Here is an 18,627-nt window from a genome sequence, read left to right as displayed (position 1 = left end):
CCCACAGGAACCTTTCTAATATTTGAGGATGGCTGACACATCCCTGTAAGGGCTCCCTCTTCCTGATGGCAAGCACCCTCAGTTTCTTCTAATGTAAATACTTCCTACACGCCAGGTACAGTAACGCAATCTTCTGTCTTATATTCCTGTTGTAATCAATCCTCACTGAAGGTTGCTATTATTATCCCCCTTTTGTAGGTGGGATAAAATGAGGCTTGGAGAGTTTACACAGCTAGAGCCGTATTAGAACCCAGATCTGTCTGATCTTGGAACTGAAGTCCTTCCCTTTCTACTTTACAGGATCACTAACACTACCTACCATGTAGCAGAGTTTGAACACATGATCTCCAACCCTGATAGCTGTCCTGCAAAGCATGTATAATTTAATTATTATTATTTTAATGGAATTGCCATTCTTTGCTGAACGGAAGAAGTTAAACCTCAACAGGCCAAGGAACGTGTCTAGTTACACAGGTGACCAGGCACAGAGCAGGGATGGCAACCAAGCCTACCGGCGCCACAGCCTCATTCCCCTGCTGCACCCAGAGCCACCCCGAGGGCGGTCCCTTGGGAGGCCCAGAGACCAGGAGCGCGAGGTGCTCAGTCACAGCCAGAGCACTCGGGCCGTGCTCCTCAGAGCCTGTCCCCTGCATGTCCAGGGTCAGAATCCTCCACGATCTCTAAAGCACAGACCTGCGTTTTAAACAAGCACCTCAAATGGTTCTTATCCATGACCTTGACCTTGACCATGACCTTGAGAAGCACTACTCTAGAGAGAGCGCTGGCCATCAAGGGAAGATTCTGGATGCTTAAAGTCCTCCTTCTGGAATCAGCCCCTTTGCCCTCCCTGCCAGTGGTCTCCCCTCCTTCCCCAGGCCCACCTCAGGCCCTATTTCGGCCCCTCACCTTCTTCTCCTCTGAGCTCCCAGCACTGCCTGCGTCCCCGCTTGCCACAAGTTGTACCTGGCAGGAAATTCTTCCCCCTCTCACTTTGCTCTTGGCTTTCCCATTCCTGTCCTTTGCTCACCTGGACAAAAGGGACCACAGCTGTGCCCCTGGGATGCCTGGTGACCCACCACCCTCTGAGTGACCCTGCCCCACTCTGGCTCTGAAGGTTGAGTGAGCGTGTGTGAGTGGGTCTGTGGCTGGGTGGTGAGTGCGTGTGAGCGCGTGTGTGGGCAGGTATGCATGTGAGTGTATGTGCACATGTGAGCCCATGCACGAGTATGCTGGTGCATGGGTGACTGTGTTGCATAAATGTGCGTGCACACGTGTGTGTTCGAGTGCCTGTGTGTGTCCCTAAGCTCTCCTCCTACTCATCCTACCCCTGCAAAGCTCCCCGGAAAAACCCTGCCGGTGACCTAGGACACTAGGCTGTTTGGGATTCCCCCTTCTCTTAAAGTCCTTCCAAAAATTAGTTACTCGAAAAAGAGTTTCCCTTTATCAAGTTTCCCTTCTGTAATCGGTGGTGTTTTTCATTCTGTCTCAGTGGCCTGGAGGCTGAGAGGCTCTTGGTTTGTTTATTTCCCCCTTTCTTGCAAATCCTCTCATTCTGCTTTTTTCTCTAGTAACGTTTGTCTTTGCATCTTTACCCCTCAGCAGCCTCAAGCCCTCCAGGCATTGGAGGTTTGAGAGCCTAAGTGAAGAGCAGAGTGGACCGTAACAGCGATGGAGCGCCACCCCCGCCGGGGGCAGCCAAGCCCTCGCGTTCTCTGACCAGCTATGCCGTGGCCATTTGTAAGGCCGCTGGGCAGGTTAAGGCCACAACCTAAAAGGGAGAGACAATCATGTGCTTTGAATCGTTATTTTAACCTCCTAGTAACCCTCTGAGGCACTCTTATCCCCATTGTACAGACAAAGAAACTGAGACTCAGAAAAGGTAAGGGAATGCTCCCGAAGTCACAGAGCCAGTCTATGGTGAAGGCAGATGTGTCAGACTCTGGAGTCTGGACCAAAGAGCTTGACTCTCCCCAGAGATGCTCACAGGCTTGTACTCTGTGCACCAAGGAGGGGCTTGGAGTGTCCACACCCCTCCAGCCACGCCTAGGTGTCTTCCCCGGGATGCAGGCACTTCCCAGTAACCCGGCCCAGCTAGGGTCTCACTTCAGGTGACCTCCCTCACGTACAGACCCCACTGGGTGTTCAGACTCCGGGGATGGCGTGTGTGCCTGCGGTCTCCTGCAGCTGCTCCGAGACAGCCTTCTGTGCATGCTGGAGCACACACCCAGCCCCTGCTCACCTGCCTCTCCCTTGATTCCTGGCGGGCCTCGGGGTCCTGGGGGGCCTGGAAAGGAGAAGGAATTCAGAATGTAGCCTGGACAAAGAGGAGGAAAAGGATTATGGGGCTGGTAGACAGAGGCAGGTCTCTGCAGCTCCGTCTCATCCGGGGCCCCCTTCTCCGCTGGTGGCCCTGGCAGACGGGGAAGGCGAGGTACACCCTTGGGCCCCTTTGGACTTGGAAGACTTGAGGAGAAGGAGCAGAGACACCAATGCCCCAACCAACAAGGTGGGGTGACAATGCCACTCACACCATCCTTCACTTAGCAAGTGTCACTGAGCACTGAGGACCAGCCAAACTGTGTGGAAGGAAGACAAGGAAAGACGGAGCTCCTTCCTACAAAGAGCTCATGGCCCAACAAGCAAACACAGCTGTGCAGATGGTGATTCCCAGGGGAGGCTGAGTTCGAGCGGCAGCACTGCCGCATTAGCTGGGTGACCCTGGGCACACCCTCTCATTGTGTGCATCATCGGCTGTCTCATCAGTGAAATGGGGCTCCTATACCAGTTAACCAGGGCTGTCCTGAGGCCGCCACGTGGAGACCAGCACGGAAAGCACACCCACGCTCTGATAAACGGTACCCATCACCGCTGCCACTTACGTCAGGTCTCTCCCTTGCCAGGGCTGCTCTGTGGACCAGAGCCTCCCAAAGACTCGGGTGGCCGGGACAGGGCTCCTTGTCTTGTCTTGGTGCATTCTGGTTGCTATAACAACACACCACAGACCGGGGTGGGAGGAGCTTAGACATCAGAAATTCACTTCTCCCACTTCTGGAGGCTGGAAGCCCAAGATCAGGGGCCGGCCCGGTCGGGTTCTGGGGAAGGGCTTCTTCTGTGCTGCAGACTGCAGCCTCTCGCTGTGTCCTCACATGGTGGGAGGAGCCAGGGCTCTCTCCTCTATAAGGACAGGCCCGCTGTCCTCTCCCCTCGAAGGTCCAGGCACTGGCCAGACTGGCTTGGTGCCCACTGTTACTCTCTCCAGCCACAGACCAGTATGAGTTTGCTGCTTGGGAGTGGTCCGGGAAATCGCCCTGGGCTCTGTCCTGCACACTCCGGGTCAGTCTGAGGGCTCCGTGACTCAGAACTGGCCTTCGGCTGGTTGCTGCAGACCTTGGCTCTTGGACATCACACTCGTTTGGACAGCGTCCTTGGTTCCTAGGTCCCTGACCCCACTGTCTCCCGGAGAGCTGTCTGCAGCCACCCAGGGTGCCTGTAACTTCATGCCCTCCCCATACGGCCTTCACCCCCTGTCTTGGCCTCCACGCTCTCATACGAGGCCAGAGAAAGGAATTCAGGTCCAAAGGCCCCTTGGTCTGCACACGAGCCGCTCCCCCTTTCCCATCCTCTCTGGGGAGTCCCAGCCCAGGGGGGAGGGGCCAACCTGGGATCCGAGTAAAGTTGTCCACCCGTCGTAGTAGGTGCTCCTGCCTGGTGCAGACGCGGGCGAGCTGGGCCTTCAGGAAATGCTCGGAGGCCAGCGTTTGATTGTTGTAGGGCGTCTCCAGGGCCCGGAGCCGCTTCTGCAGATTCAGAACTGGACACCCCACCGCCACGCCTGCAGCATCCTTTTAGGGACTTTATTAAAGCCCGAGGCACTTGAGCATAACCCTGACATTCTGTGTCATATGTGCATAACTCTGCGTCCTGAATAGGTAAGCACATGTTTAGTGTACTGTGAGGACCTCAAGTGAGCACACAGAACTTTGTCTGTATCTTGCACACGTGCACTCCACACTCAGATATGACGTTACACGTCCACAGAACATACCTCCACCCTGTGTAACCACTGCGTCCACGAACAACCTGCATGCAGTTAGGAGCTTTGTGCTCCTTGGACATGAAAGCGTGGCCACTAATATGCTGATCTGGCCTAATCATGTGTGACTTTCATATGCGTGTGACGTGTGCTTATGACAACTGGCCACACGGCATTCTTGAGTGACTTCACTATCTGCTGATGGAATTGCTTCATGACCTAACCATTTGGATTGGGAGCACTTTGAAAGTCAAATCATGTTAAAATGAAACACTCTGATCAACAAAGCTACCTCCCATTCAGAGGCAGGGAATCCCTGATGCGAGATGCACAAGGCACATCCTTGTGAGATCACTGCATCTTTCACTACTTCAGACACACACAGCCTCACACATGTGGTCCCTCTCTCTCTCCCTCCCTCCCTCCCTCTTGCTCTCTCTCTCTCTCTCACACACACACACACACACACACACGCACGCAACACACACTCCCCTTCCTGCTTCCCCCTCTTCTCCCCCCACCATTCAGACCACCCAGGGACTGAGAACTCTCTCCCAGCAGATAGGCAGCAGTGGCCCCAAGGGCTCTCCTGTGAACCTGAGCCTTGTGTCAGGCCGGGCCACATTGTCACCCCAGGAGGGACCAGACAGGACCCAGATGCTTTACCTTGCACCACCAGTAGCCCAGCACCTGCAGTGAGTAGAATCAGGTAGATGACCAGCAGGACCATGAAGCAGTTTATCCCATTTCTCTTCTTGGGCTTTGGATCTGAAACACAACCCAGGCAGATGGCAGCTGCTGCAGAGGGCAGAGAGCAGGGGCCCCCAGCCTGTGCCCGAATCTCCTTTGTATGGGCAGGGGGCTGCCCATGAGGTCCCACGAGGAGAAAGACACAAAGGCCCACGACCCCCAAATCTTCCCCTTGATCCTCCTTCTTGCCACAAGGCAAGAAGTGCCATTGTCAGCCCCTCATTTGTGTGGCTGGGCAAAAACCCCCCCGTGCACACATCCTTAGCTGGAAGAGAGCAGTCCGCAGTCAGCCTTGCTCACCGTCGAAGCCCCAGCACGGAACCTGCCACAGGGGTCACTTAATAGATGTACATCAGAGAAATTGATGAATTAACATATTTCAATTTCAAAATTCTGGGAGGAGGATGATTGCTCCTGTTTTATAAACAATGAGCGGGGTTTGGAACAGCTGAAAAACCTGTTAGGTTATAAGACGAGATCTGGAAATCACGTCCAGGCCTTTGTTTTCTTTTTAATTACAAAGGTAAAACGTGCTTAATATAATTTATCAAACAATATGGAGAGCATTTCAAGGATTAATAATCTTATAATTAATCCCCTGAGGTCCTAACCCGCTGAGGTAAGCTTTGTTAGCATTCTGGGATGTGGCCTTCCTTCCATCTCCCCTTCCTCTCAGAAACTTACAAACTCATATCCTCCTAGATAGACTTGTTTTTTTTTTTTCTTTTAATTTTACTCTAATGATACCATGTTACAATTACATATTATAGTACATATCGATTAGAGCACATGTGCTTTCTGCAGTGAAGGATTTTTCCATGGACTTCTCTCTAGTTTTCTCAGTAGAGAGAGATTTAACTGTTCTCTTTAACAGTTGCCTCGTATTCCTTAAAGACACGTGGTTATGCTCAGTCTAGCACAGGGCGTTCCCGCCACCCCCACGTACCCCTGGAGTCTAGGCCCACACAGCAGCCTGAGTGAGTTCTCCAACACACAACCTGCTCCAGTCACTCCCTTGCCTTCAGCCTTCAGCTCACTGCCCTCAGGACAAACAGCTCCCCTGCTGGTTCATGCAGCCTGGCCTCCAGCCAGCTCTCCTATGGCCACACTTCCATACCTCACCTCCCCGCTGACACTGACCAATGGTCATGCCAGACCACTGTGGTTACACCCTTGTGAGTTCAGGCAGAATATCTCCTCTGAATACCCAACCTCCCTTCCTTCTTTCTGCATAACTGACTCTTACTCATCCTTTGGAAGCACAGTAGATCTTTTCCTGCTCCAGGATAGATTCTCAGACTCCCCTCGGCTGGGTGGGACTTCGCTCTGCTTCCCCACATCACTGTGTGTTTATCCACTGTGGACCTGAGCACCTGAACTGTATATATGTTTCAGTCTCCTCCATATGGCCTGGAAGTTTCTTAGGCTGCGTTCCAGCACCAACATGGTGTGCTGGAAAGATGGTGATGGGCTAGATGAATGGATGAATGAGTGGTTTGGGTGCTGAACGTGTACAGAGTTGAACATTTTGAAGTGTTGGGAGAGCATCAGGAATGCAACTTAGGACCTCAAGTGTCCATATAGTCATGATGGTGAGGATGGGTAACATACAGAGGAAGCCTCATATTTAATGGAAGATGGTGGATGGTGAATGCAATCTCATAGACAGCAACCAAACATGATGAAACATAGCATGTGATGAGAATAGAAAGATAAATTATGCTTCAGAGACACAGGTACCCTAGAGGTCAGAGGTGGAGGTGGAGGTGAAGGCCAGCACGGAAGATACAGATATTTTCAAATTACATGGTAGGACCATGGTGCAATGCATTTGAGTAAGGATGATGAGAGGAAAAACAGACATGGTAGTGTGATGGGAGTAGTTCAAGCCCAGAATGCTTTTTAATTCAGAGCTATCACCTGGCATAGAGGCAAGGTATTATAGAAACTGGGAATTTCAAATCTGTGAGCTTTGTCTAACTCACTCTATACAAAGCAGAGGATCTGATAAATTCTTTACCCTTATGTTGATCATTTCATCTCTTAGTGGTTAGAAGAAACTGTCAAGGAAATATCTACTCTGGTTTGGGGTTGACCAATGAGCAAGAGTTGCTTGAGATGAGAGAATGAAAATTCAAAAAAAAAAAAAAAAAAAGCTTCAGGTGAATAAGAATGAGCTTACCTGGAGTAAACTATGGTTAGTCTGGGTGGAGATTTTAGGGAAGCAGGTTTTAGAAATTTGACAGCTCTATTGTCTAACTCACAGTGAAAATATGGCTCCAGAGAGAAATAAAATTTCAATTCCATAAAAGAGCTCAGTGAAGAAAAAAGGCTGCACACAAATTTTAGGGTTCCCAGGCCTTCCATCTCCCAACCCCTCACCAAGTGGCAGAAGATGGCTTGGTAGGTGTACTTCTCTCCTACTGTAACACTAGTGGAGATCAAGTGGGAGCCCCTCTCCCCACATCCCCAGCACTGGGCTACTGGTGAGGCCCAGGGAAGTGGTCTCTGCCCTGTGGGTTTGAGGTTTCCCACCTTCTACTTAGTAGCACTGAGCAATGTAGAGCAGTGTCCTCTGCCCCTGCAGGCAGCACCAGCAGGGGGCAAGAACACCAATAACACAGGGAACAAAGCAGACTAGAATAGCATGGTCAGGGCTCTGAAAATTAAATTGTGATTGGAACCATAGCCCACAAAATGATCCAGAATCTATCTAATAAATCTAAATAGTTTATGTAAGAAGCCTAAACCTAAAATCATTGAGATGACACAAATGTTGGAATTATTCAATAAGGATTTTAAAGCAGCCATCACAAAAATGCTTTAATGAGTAATTACATATAAAACTTTTTTTTAAATGTCACAAAATAGAAGATATATAAAAGAACCAAATGGAAATTGTATAATTTCAAAACACAAAAAAATTTTTTTAAACCTCACCACATTGGCTCAATAGTGTAATAAATATGACAAAGGAAAGAATCACTGATTCTTTCAGTGACTGATAGATAGAACTAAATGATAGAACAATAGAAATTGCCCAATCTGAAAAACAGAGAAAATAATCAACAAAAACAACAACAAATAAACAGAGTCTATGAGACGGGTGGGTCAATAAAAAAGAAAAAAAAACACATAATACTTATATCATTGAAGTCCCAGAAAAAGTGTGAAGCTGAAAAAATAATCAAAGAAATAATGGTAGCTGAAAATTTCTCAAATTTGGGGAAAGGCATAAACCTACAGATCCAAGAAGTTGAGCAAATCCCAAACATGGTACATTCAAAGAAATCCATACCAAGACACATAGGCAAAAATGTGAAAAATCTAGACATAAAGAAAATTAAAAGTCTGAAGAAAAAGAAAAAATTTGAAAGCAGCCAGAGAGAAATGACACATTACCTATAAAGTTATACCAATTTGGAATGTCAGCAGATTTTTCATCTGACACCATGGAGATCAGCTAGAAGTGGCACAATATTTTTTGTGTGCTGAAGTAAATGAATTGTCAACCATGAATGCATCCTTTAGCAATGTATGGGAAATAGAGATTCTCAGATGAAGGAAAACTAATAGAAGTTATTGCTAGTAAACCTACATTTAAAGAATGGCTAAAGGAAGTTCTTCAAATACAATGTTAATGATATTAGGAGAAGGCTTGGCACTTCCAAAAGGAAGAACAAGAAAAAGGAAGGAAGAATGGGTAAAATACAGGGCTATATATTAGACCATACTTCTCCTCATGATTTTTAAAAATCACATTTGATGGTTGAAACAAAAATTATGATGCTGTCTGATGTGGTTCTCAGTGTATGCAGAGGAAATACCTCAGACAATTCATTTTAAAAAGTGAAGATAGGGCTTCCCTGGTGGCGCAGTGGTTGAGAATCTGCCTGCCAATGCAAGGGACACGGGTTCGAGCCCTGGTCTGGGAAGATCCCACGTGCCACGGAGCATCTAGGCCCGTGCACCACAACTACTGAGCCTGCGCGTCTCGAGCCTGTGCTTCGCAACAAGAGAGGCCGCGATAGTGAGAGGCCCGTGCACCGCGATGAAGAGTGGCCCCCGCCTGCCACAACTAGAGAAAGCCCTCGCACAGAAACGAAGACCAAACACAGCCATAAATAAATAAATAAATAAATAATTAAAAAAAAAAAAGTGAAGATAATAAAAGGACATAAATGGAAATAAGATTTCTACACTTTACTCAAAGTGGTAAAATGTTGATACCAGTAGACTGTGATATGTTATGTATGTATATTGTAATGCCCAGAGAAACCACTAAATAAACTATTCAAAGAGATGCACCACAAAAATCTTGTAAATAATTAAAAATAAAATTCAAAAAAAGTGCTCAAGTAACTCATAGGAAGGTAAGAAAAGAGAAACAGATGAATGGGAAACAGAAGAAACAGAGAAAATACAAAATAGGATGGCAGATTTAAGCCTAACATACCTATAATTACTTTCATGTAAATAGTCTAAATATACCAAGTAAAGGGTAGAAATTGGCAAAGTGAATGGAAAAGCATGACCCAACTATAAGTTGTCTATAGAAACCAAACAGTAGAGCTTCTATTCACATGAAACAGAATTGATACAACTGAAAGGAGAAATGGACAAATCCCAATTATAATTGGGGACATTAATACCCCATTCTCAGCAACTGATAGAAAATCAGCAAAGGTATAGAAGAACTGAACACCACCACCAACCAACAGGATCTAATTAACATTTATAGAATACTGCATGCAACAACAGAAGAATACACATTCTTTCCATGCATACATGGAATATTTACTAAGACCATATCCTGGGTCATAAAACAAACCTCAACAAAATGTAAAAGAAATTAAATTTTACAGATGTTCTCTGACAATAATGGAATAAAAATAGAAATTAATAACGTACAGACAGAAAAATGTCCAAACACTTGGAAAATTTTTTTAAACTTCTAAATAATGCATGGGTCATAGAGAAAGTCTCAAAGAAAAAAAAAATTTTAAACAGAACTGAATGAAAGTGGAAATACAACATACCAAATTATGGGCTACATCTAAAGCAGCACTGGAAGGGAAATTTACAGCACAAAAATCTTACATTACAAATGAGGAAAGATCTCAAATCAGTAAACTAAGTTCTTACCTCAAGAAACCAGAAAAGAACAGTAAAATAACCCTAAACAACCAGGAAAAAAAAGAAATAATAAACACCAGAGCAGAAATCAATGAGATTTAAAATAAGAATACAAAAGAGAAAATAAAAAACAAAAATCCGGTTCTTTGAATAAAATCAATAAAATTTATAAAGCTTTAGCAAGACGGACAAAGATAAAAAGGAAGAAGACACAAATCACCAATATCAATAATAAAACAGGGTATATCACCACAGATGCTGCAGCCATTAAAAGCAAAATAAGAAAATACTAGTACTAACTGTATGCTCACAACTTAGAAGAAATGAATCATTTCCTCAAAAATCACATACTACAAACACTCAACCAAGATGAAACAGATAATATAAATATCTATGGCCATTAAGTAAATTTAATTTGTAATTTAAAATCTCCTGTAAAAGAAATATCCAGGTCCAGATGATTTTATTGAAATATCCTTTAAAAAAAGAATTAGCACCAAGTTCAAACAATCTCTTATGGATAACAGAAGAGTAGAGAACACTTCCTAACTTATTTTATATGATAAGTATTACCCTAATATGGAAACCAGACAAAGACACTACAAAAAGAAAACTAAAGATCAATATTTCTCATGAAATTTGATACAAAAATTCTCAACAAAATAGCAGTAAACCATATCAAGCAATGCATCAACAGGATTTACATACCATGACTAAATGGAATTTCCATGTATGCAAGACTGGTTCAATATTAGAAAATCAATGTAATCCACATATCAATAGGCTAAAGAAGAAAAATCATATAATCATATAGTTGATACAGAAAAAGCACTCAACAAAATCCAATTCATAATAAATTGTCATAATTATCACTCTCGTAATAAATAACAAATTTATAATAAACCTGTCAGCAAACTAAAAAAGAAGAGAACATCCTCAAGTTTAAAAAAACAAAAAGAGCATCAACAAGCTATCTAAAGCTTACATTCAGTCTTAATGGTGAGACAGAAAACTTTCCTCCTTAGGTTGGGAACAAGGCAAGGATGTCTGTTCTCACTCCCTTTATCTGTATACAACTGGCAAACAAGTGCAAATCGAAATTTAAAACACAATGGCGGGACACATTGGCACAGTGGTTAAGAATCTGCCTGCCAATGCAGGGGACATGGGTTTGAACCCTGGTCTGGGAAGATCCCACATGCTGTGGAGCAACTAAGCTCGTGCACCGCAACTACTGAGCCTGCACTCTAGAGCCCGCGAGCCAAAACTACCGAGCCAGCATGCCACAACTGCTGAAGCCCTTGAGCCAAGAGCCCGTGCTCCGCAACGAAGAGTAGCCCCCCCTCACCATAACTAGAGAAAGCCTATGCGCAGCAACAAAAACCCAATGCGGCCAAAAATAAATAAATTAAATACATAAATTTATATTAAAAAATGGCATTTACAATTGCTCCAAAGAAAATGAAATATTTAGATATTAAATTTAACAAAATGTATACAGGATCTGTATGCTGAAAGTTACAAAATCCTCATAAAACAAAAAAACCTAAATAAATGCAGAAACATACCATGTTCACAGATTTTAAGACTGAACATAAAGATGTCAATTTTCAAACTGATCTAGAGGTGTAATATAATTCCTACAAAATCCCAGCAAGGTTTTCGATGGTATAAATTTATACCAAAATTTATATGGAAAGGCACAAGCCCCAGAATAGCTAAAATCATCTTGAAAAAGAAGAATAAATTGTGAGAAATAATGTTACCTGATGTTCAGAGTTACAATAAATCTACATCATCAAGACAGTGTGGTATTGGGGCAGGGATAGACATGCAGATTAATGGGGCAGAATAAAGAACACAGAAATAGACCCACACAAGTATGCCCAACTGATTTTTGACAAAGATGCAAAAGTAATTTACTGGAGGAAGAAAAGACTGTTCGTTCAGCAGATGGTGTTGAAGCAGTTGGACATCCATAAGCAAAACACACAAACCTTGACCTAAACTTCACATCTGATTAAAAAATCAACCCAAAATGAACCATGATATTGTAATGTAAAACTGTAAAACTTTTAGAATTAAGCATAGGAGAAATCTTCGGGACCCAGTGCTAAGTGAAAAGTTCTCAGTTGACACCAAAAGCACAGTCCATAAAAGGAAAAAATCAATAAATTGGACCTCAATAGAATTAAATACTTTCGCTTTGCAAAAGACTTTGTTAAGAGGATGAAATGACAAATTGCAGACTGAGAGAGAATATTTACAAATTATGTACCTGGCAAAGGACTTGTATCTTGAGTATATAAAGAATTCTCAAAACGTTTAGTTTTAGTTTAGCTTAGTCAAAAAACAAACAATCCAATTAAAACACTGGCAAAAGACATGCAGAGACATTTCACTGAGGAGGGTATACAAACAGCAAATGAACACGTGAAAAGATATTAGCTATTAGGAACGTCATTAGCTATTAGGAAAATACAAATTAAAATTACAATGATGTATCACTATCACATGTCTATCCAAACGGCTAAAATAAAAATAGTAATAATACCAATTGCTGGCAAGGATTGCGAATCAGTTGTATACTGCTGGGGGGAATGTAAAATGGTACATCCACACTGGAAAAACAGATCAGCCGCTTCTTGTAATACTAAACATATATTTAGAGTCCAGCAATTGCACTTTCGGGCATTTATGCCAGAGACATGAAAACTTGTGCTTACACAAAAACTTGTATGTAAATGGTCATAGCAGCTTTATTTGTAATAGCCCAAAACTGGAAAAACAGCCCAAATGTCTTTCAATGGGTGAACAGTTAAACCAACTGTGTACATTCATATCATAGAATAATACTCATTAATAATACTCATTAATAAAAGAATCAACTACTGATACACACAACAACTTGGATGGATCTCAAGGGAATTATGCTATGTGAAAAAAAGCCAATCTTTAAAAAGTTACATGCTGTAACTATTTATATAACTATTTATATAACTTTCTTTAAATAGCAAAATTATAGAAAGGAGGAACTGATTAGTGGTTGCTGGGGGATAGTGATGGCTGGGCGGGGAGAGAGGGTACGTGCGTCTATGAAAAAGTATCATGAGGGAGATTTTTGTGGTGATGGAATTGATCCATATCTTGATTTTGGTGATGGTTACACAAGTACACACATCGGATAAAATTGTAGAGAACTACATTCACACACACAAATGAGTGCGTGTAAAACTAAAGAAATCTAAATAAGCTCTGTGGGTTGTACCAACATCAGTTTCCTGGTTGTCATATTGTACTAGAGCTATGCAAGACGTTATCACTAGGGGGAAATGGGTGAAGGTCACAAAGACTTCCCTGTACATTTGTTTTTTGCAACTTTCAATTGCAAAAATTTACAATTATTTCACAATAAAAAGTGAAAAAAACACCTCTGGGTAAAGTCAGATTTTTACAATTTACAATTATTTCACAATAAAAAGTGAAAAAACACCTCCGGGTAAAGTCAGATTTTTAAAAAATTCTAAGAACTAGTGACACGACAAAAAATAAAGTCAGAACAATGGCATGAAATGAAAGTAGTCATATCATCAAGGCTGACCCTGTAAAGACTCCAGGGTTAAGGTTTGTTAGCAGAATATTTAAAATTAACTTCAGAGCAGGAAGAAGGGACAGCTAGGTCCAATGTTGGGGCCAATGCTTAGTGTTAATTAAAACAAACAACAAAAAGACCCCATAACTTTCTTTCATAATTTGTATTTTTTGGGGTCTTCTCTGTCAGGAGGGATGTTCTTCAGATGGAAATTGGTGGGAAGAAATATCATGAAGAAAGATGTGAGACCTGAAATAGTTGAGGGCTGTGGGTGAGAGGGCCAGATTACATTCCACAGACCGGCAAAAGTTTGCCGATGTGGTAACAGAACTTGAGAAACCAGACACATCAGGAGACTGACAGGAAGACCTGAGCCAGACAGATGCTCATATTTTCAAGAAGGTGAAAGGAGCGCATCCCAGAAAGATATGGTCCACAGGGACAAAAGTGAATTCTCTCGTTCAGGCTCAAATGCTCCATTGTTGAAGGGGAGAGGGGCTGATACTGATTCAGAAGGGAAGACCTGGGGTTTCGTTGGACCTTCAGGGCAGCAAGAGCCAGCAGTCTGTGGGGACTCTTCAGAAAACTAAAGCAATCTTCAGCCTACAGAGAGCTAGGTAGGTAGATAGATAGATAGACAGATAGATAGATGAATAGATAGATAGACAAGTAAACGAGGATGGAGCCATTTAGGGCTAAAGTAAGTAGTTTTTTTCATGTCAGTAAAGCCCTGAGTGGGTAACTGTGTTACAGAGCTTCACAGTGAGCACTGATCAGGAGGGCACTCATCTAGTAAGTTCCATATGTTCTTTGTAGGAGGAGATAGAAGTTGTGAATGCATTTAGGAAAGTGTTCCCTCCAGACTGGAGTGATTTTGGTTTGGGGTTAGATTTTTACTTCGTGGTATCTATAACCCCAGTCAGAAATCTGGGATTCACCCTTGACTCTTGTATCATCGTCACTTGCCTTGTCCCCCCACTATAGTCCTACTGATTTGACTTTTTTAAAAAATATATTTATTTATTTATTTGGCTGCACCAGGTCTTAGTTGCAGCACGTGGGATCTTCATTGCTGCATGTGGGATCTTAGTTGTGGCACGTGGGATCTAGTTCCCTGACCTGGGATTGAACCCAGGCCCCCTGCATCGGAAGCATGGAGTCTTAGCCACTGGACCACCAGGGAAGTCCCTGATTTGACTTCTAAAATTTCTCCAGAACATTCTCTTTTCCTTCCACACACCCACTGCCTCACATCATCTCTTGCTGCCAAGCTCCTCTCTGATCTCAGGGTTACTCTTTCCAACTCGTCCCCCATCTATGAGGGTGAGTAATCTCAAGTGCAGATCACTGCCTCTCAGCCCAACTTCAGTCTCTTCAAAGCTCCCCATTGCCCTTGCCACTTACAAACTGGCACTTGCCATCTACCTCTACAAGGATTAAATCATGAGCCACCGCTGCGGCTGACCTTCAACACCCCCTGAAAGGAGTTCAGGGTGGAGATCAGGAATGAGGCCCTCTTTGCTCTGGGAAAACCTGGCAGAACAGGTCTTCAGATAGTTAGATATTTTCAGGAGAAGATTTTATGAGCCCAATTCTTGCATCTCCTCGTATTTAGAAAAGCACTAAAATCATTAGCAGTGACATCTGCTCCTTTTGACTAGCAGCGAGCCTCTGCCAACATGTGTTCTTGACTGCACATCCCCCCTTCACTAAAGTCATATATAACACTGCCCTCCCCCCCTGCCTCTTTGGAGCAGTTTCTCAGAGCTATCTGAAATGCTGTCTCCCAGGCTATAGTCCTCATTTTGTCCCAAGTAAAACTTAACTCACGTCTCTCACATTGTGCTTTTTTCTTTTTTTTCAGTAGACACCCTCAGGATAAAGTCCAAATTAACTGGTCCTTGTCTCAATCCCCACTGAGCTTCCCCACCCAATTTTGACCCAACAATATGGAGCTATTTGTATTTTTTCTGAATATTCCTCGGGAAGGTATCATAAACAGGTTGTGCCCTACCCCTGCCCCAGCCTCCATCTCCTTTCTCTAACGAATACTTGTTATCCATCAAACTTTAGAAGAGGTCTCAGCTCTGCCCTCCAGGGTCCCACATCAGCTTAAATCTGTCCATAAAGTCCCGTGCAAATCTCAGTGACAGCCAGTAATGAATTGTATCGAGATGGGTTATGAATAGGCTCTCTCTGCCGCCCTCCATCCAACATGACTGTGGGCTTCCTGGGGCCAGAGGCCGGGTTGATCCAAGTCTATTTTCTCAGTGCTGAGCTCCGTGCCCAGCATGCAGTAGGTGCCAAATCTGTTTGATCACCTGACTTTGCTTGAACATTGTTAGTATCTTAAAAAGTCATGTGTCCAGAACGCTGCCTTCTCCAAAGTTCTGAATAAACAACAATTATTAAAGTCATTTGCACTCCTGCCTTCTTTGTTACCCCACTGTGCACACCTAAAGGCAGAACACTGGACCCTTAATCTTTGTACACCCGTAATTCCAGCCACTGACCTGAACAAACAGACCCTGGACGAGAGGGACAGTCAAGCCAGGGGACAGAGCTGCAGTTGTTCCTGCACATACAGTGTCCAGAAAAGAGAGTGGGAGTGGGAAAGACTGATCAACTTGGGAAACAGGTCCAAGAGGATATTCTGAAATGGGAAATCAGAGATCCCCTGTGGGAAGCACTCACCAGTGACTTTGAATGCTACAAATTCTAGAAGCAACCTAAGTGTCCATCATCGGATGAATGGATAAAGAAGATGTGGCACATATATACAATGGAATATTACTCAGCCATAAAAAGAAACGAAATTGAGATATTTGTAGTGAGGTGGATGGACCTAGAGTCTGTCATACAGAGTGAAGTAAGTCAGAAAGAGAAAAACAAATACCATATGCTAACACATATATATGGAATCTAAGAAAAAAAAAAAGATCATGAAGAACCTAGGGGCAGGACAGGAATAAAGACACAGACCTACTAGAGAATGGACTTGAGGATATGGGGAGGGGGAAGGGTAAGCTGTGACAAAGTGAGAGTGGGGCATGGACATATATACACTACCAAACGTAAAATAGATAGCTAGTGGGAAGCAGCCGCATAGCACAGGGAGATCAGCTCGGTGGTTTGTGACCACCTAGAGGGGTGGGATAGGGAGGGTGGGAGGGAGGGAGACGCAAGAGAGAAGAGATATGGGAACATATGTATATGTATAACTGATTCACCTTGTTATAAAGCAGAAACTAACACACCATTGTAAGCAATTAAACTCCAATAAAGATGTTAAAAAAAATGCGTCACCTGTGTAACACTGAGGGAGAAAATAAAACAACAGTTGACTGAATTTTTAAAATCTGAGTTTAATCTAAGGCACACTAATTATGAAGCCATAACATACCCTAGCCCCCACCAACTGGAGAACACACTTTCTGAGGAACACATGAGTTTTCACAGAAGACATCTTAAAGAATTTTAACAGAATTGCATTAAATAAATATGACACTTGGCTTCAGTTCTGTGGAACTTTTTCATCCCTCTTGTTTTGCATTGTCCTTTCATCACACACGTCACAAACATAATCTGTGTGTCAGAATGAGACACTAATAAAAAGGAGGGACATACAATAAGCATTAGCATTAATTGAAGGGAAAATATTTAAATACAATTTAAAGGAGTCATGAAGCTAAAAAAAAAAACCCTGTACGCTAAAGACACAGCATCTATTACTAGCATTATACAAATTTCCAGTGGAAGCATGGAAGCGTTGCAGAACTGTATTATTGACTCTCTAAGGTGCAGACCTAGACTTTCAATGGACTTGTCTATTCTTATGCCGCCAAGAGAAAGACTACATCACAGACAGTGTCATTACTGGGGACTAGTACTTTACCATTAAGTTCAAAGGTCTCCATTGTAGACAGCATGGTTTGGTCCAGAGTCGTTCTTTCTCCGGCGCTAGCTGAGAGCTCTTTCTCCTTGAGAATTTCCTCATTTTCCATTGCTAAACTTTATAGATGGCCAAAGTCCTGGAGCCAGCAGAAATGCTCCCCACAAGAGGAACCACTCGGGGAAAGATTGTTCCCTTTTAACTACTGCTGCTACTGGTGTAGCACACAGCACTTCCCTTGGCTCTGATTTCTGAATTTGCAAAATGTTTCCTGACATGATCAGAATTAGGCATTTCTCAAAAATGGGCTATTCACATGTGGAGCTCCTGCTTAGCGCAGCTGCTTGGTCCCAGGACCCTGAGAGCAGAGCCGATGACCCCCCCGCACTTTCTCCATCTGTCCAGGCCCTGCCATCATCCCAGACCCAGCTTATTGTCGTGGGACCTCTCCAACCCACAGTGAAACCTGCCTCCTCTGACCTACTTCCACCCTTAGAGTTCATCCTTGCTACTCAAAGTGTGGGCCATGGACCAGCTGCATCACCATCACTTGGGAATTTTTTATAAAGGCAGAGTCTCAGGTCCCACCCCACAAAGACTGAATCCAAATCCACAGTTTAAAAAGGTCCCCAGGTGGTGTATGTACACATTCAAGTTGGAAGCGCATGGCTCTACCCCATACATTTTAGTGTTTAATTATGTTTCCTCTCATAGCTTTCCTGTGTTCTCTGTGTGTGTGTGTGTGCACATGTGTGCTTGCTCTGGCCCCCGTAAGATCTGAGCTACTTAAGAGAAACCCCTTTGCTCTGTCCCCTACACTGGACACTCCCTACCAGGGAGGTTGTATAGCACGGTACTTAAGACACAGGCTCTAAAATCTCGAATGCCTGAGTTCCAATTCCACCTCCTGCAGGCAGCTGTGTGACCATGGGCAAGTCATGTTAGCTTTGAGCACCTCACTTTCCTTGTTTGTAAAATAAGGAAGGTAGTAGTGATTTTTGTGTGCATTAAATGATTTAAATGGTATAAGGTGGCCAGGATGTACACTAACACCACGTTGCTGCTGTTATCACTAGAGACGTTGTGAACCCACTGTGTCCAGGGAGATGAAGGAAACAGCCTTTGCCTTAAAGGAGCTCAGTCTAGTATGCAGGATGATCGTGGATGCAACTGAATTCCAGAAAATCGCTGTTGGTGATTGGAGCACCTAGGAGGACAGAGGTG

At 43.8% G+C, this 18,627-nt stretch overlaps 1 protein-coding gene across 2 annotated transcripts in view; it reads right to left on the bottom strand.

Annotated features, from left to right (window-relative positions):
• Window positions 1–17,837, bottom strand: part of MARCO (macrophage receptor with collagenous structure) — a 36,597-nt gene extending 18,760 nt beyond the window's left edge. Inside the window, exons 1-4 of one of the 2 annotated variants that reach the window (XM_082397922.1) lie at window positions 17,407–17,837; window positions 4,700–4,801; window positions 3,659–3,811; window positions 2,240–2,284 (exon numbers count right to left, since the gene is read on the bottom strand). In XM_082397922.1, the coding sequence (XP_082254048.1) occupies window positions 2,240–2,284; window positions 3,659–3,811; window positions 4,700–4,801; window positions 17,407–17,515 (409 nt within the window). In that variant the 5' untranslated portion in view covers window positions 17,516–17,837. The remainder of the gene's footprint in view (window positions 1–2,239; window positions 2,285–3,658; window positions 3,812–4,699; window positions 4,802–17,406) is intronic. The other variant, XM_082397923.1, reaches the window with a different exon arrangement.
• Window positions 17,838–18,627: the final 790 nt, after the last annotated feature.

The sequence above is a fragment of the Balaenoptera borealis genome (assembly GCF_965194805.1).
Source record: "Balaenoptera borealis genome assembly, chromosome: 6".
NCBI classification, from domain to species: domain Eukaryota; kingdom Metazoa; phylum Chordata; class Mammalia; order Artiodactyla; family Balaenopteridae; genus Balaenoptera; species Balaenoptera borealis.
Note: the sequence above shows the minus strand (reverse complement) of the source record. Positions and strands in the feature narration are given on the sequence as shown.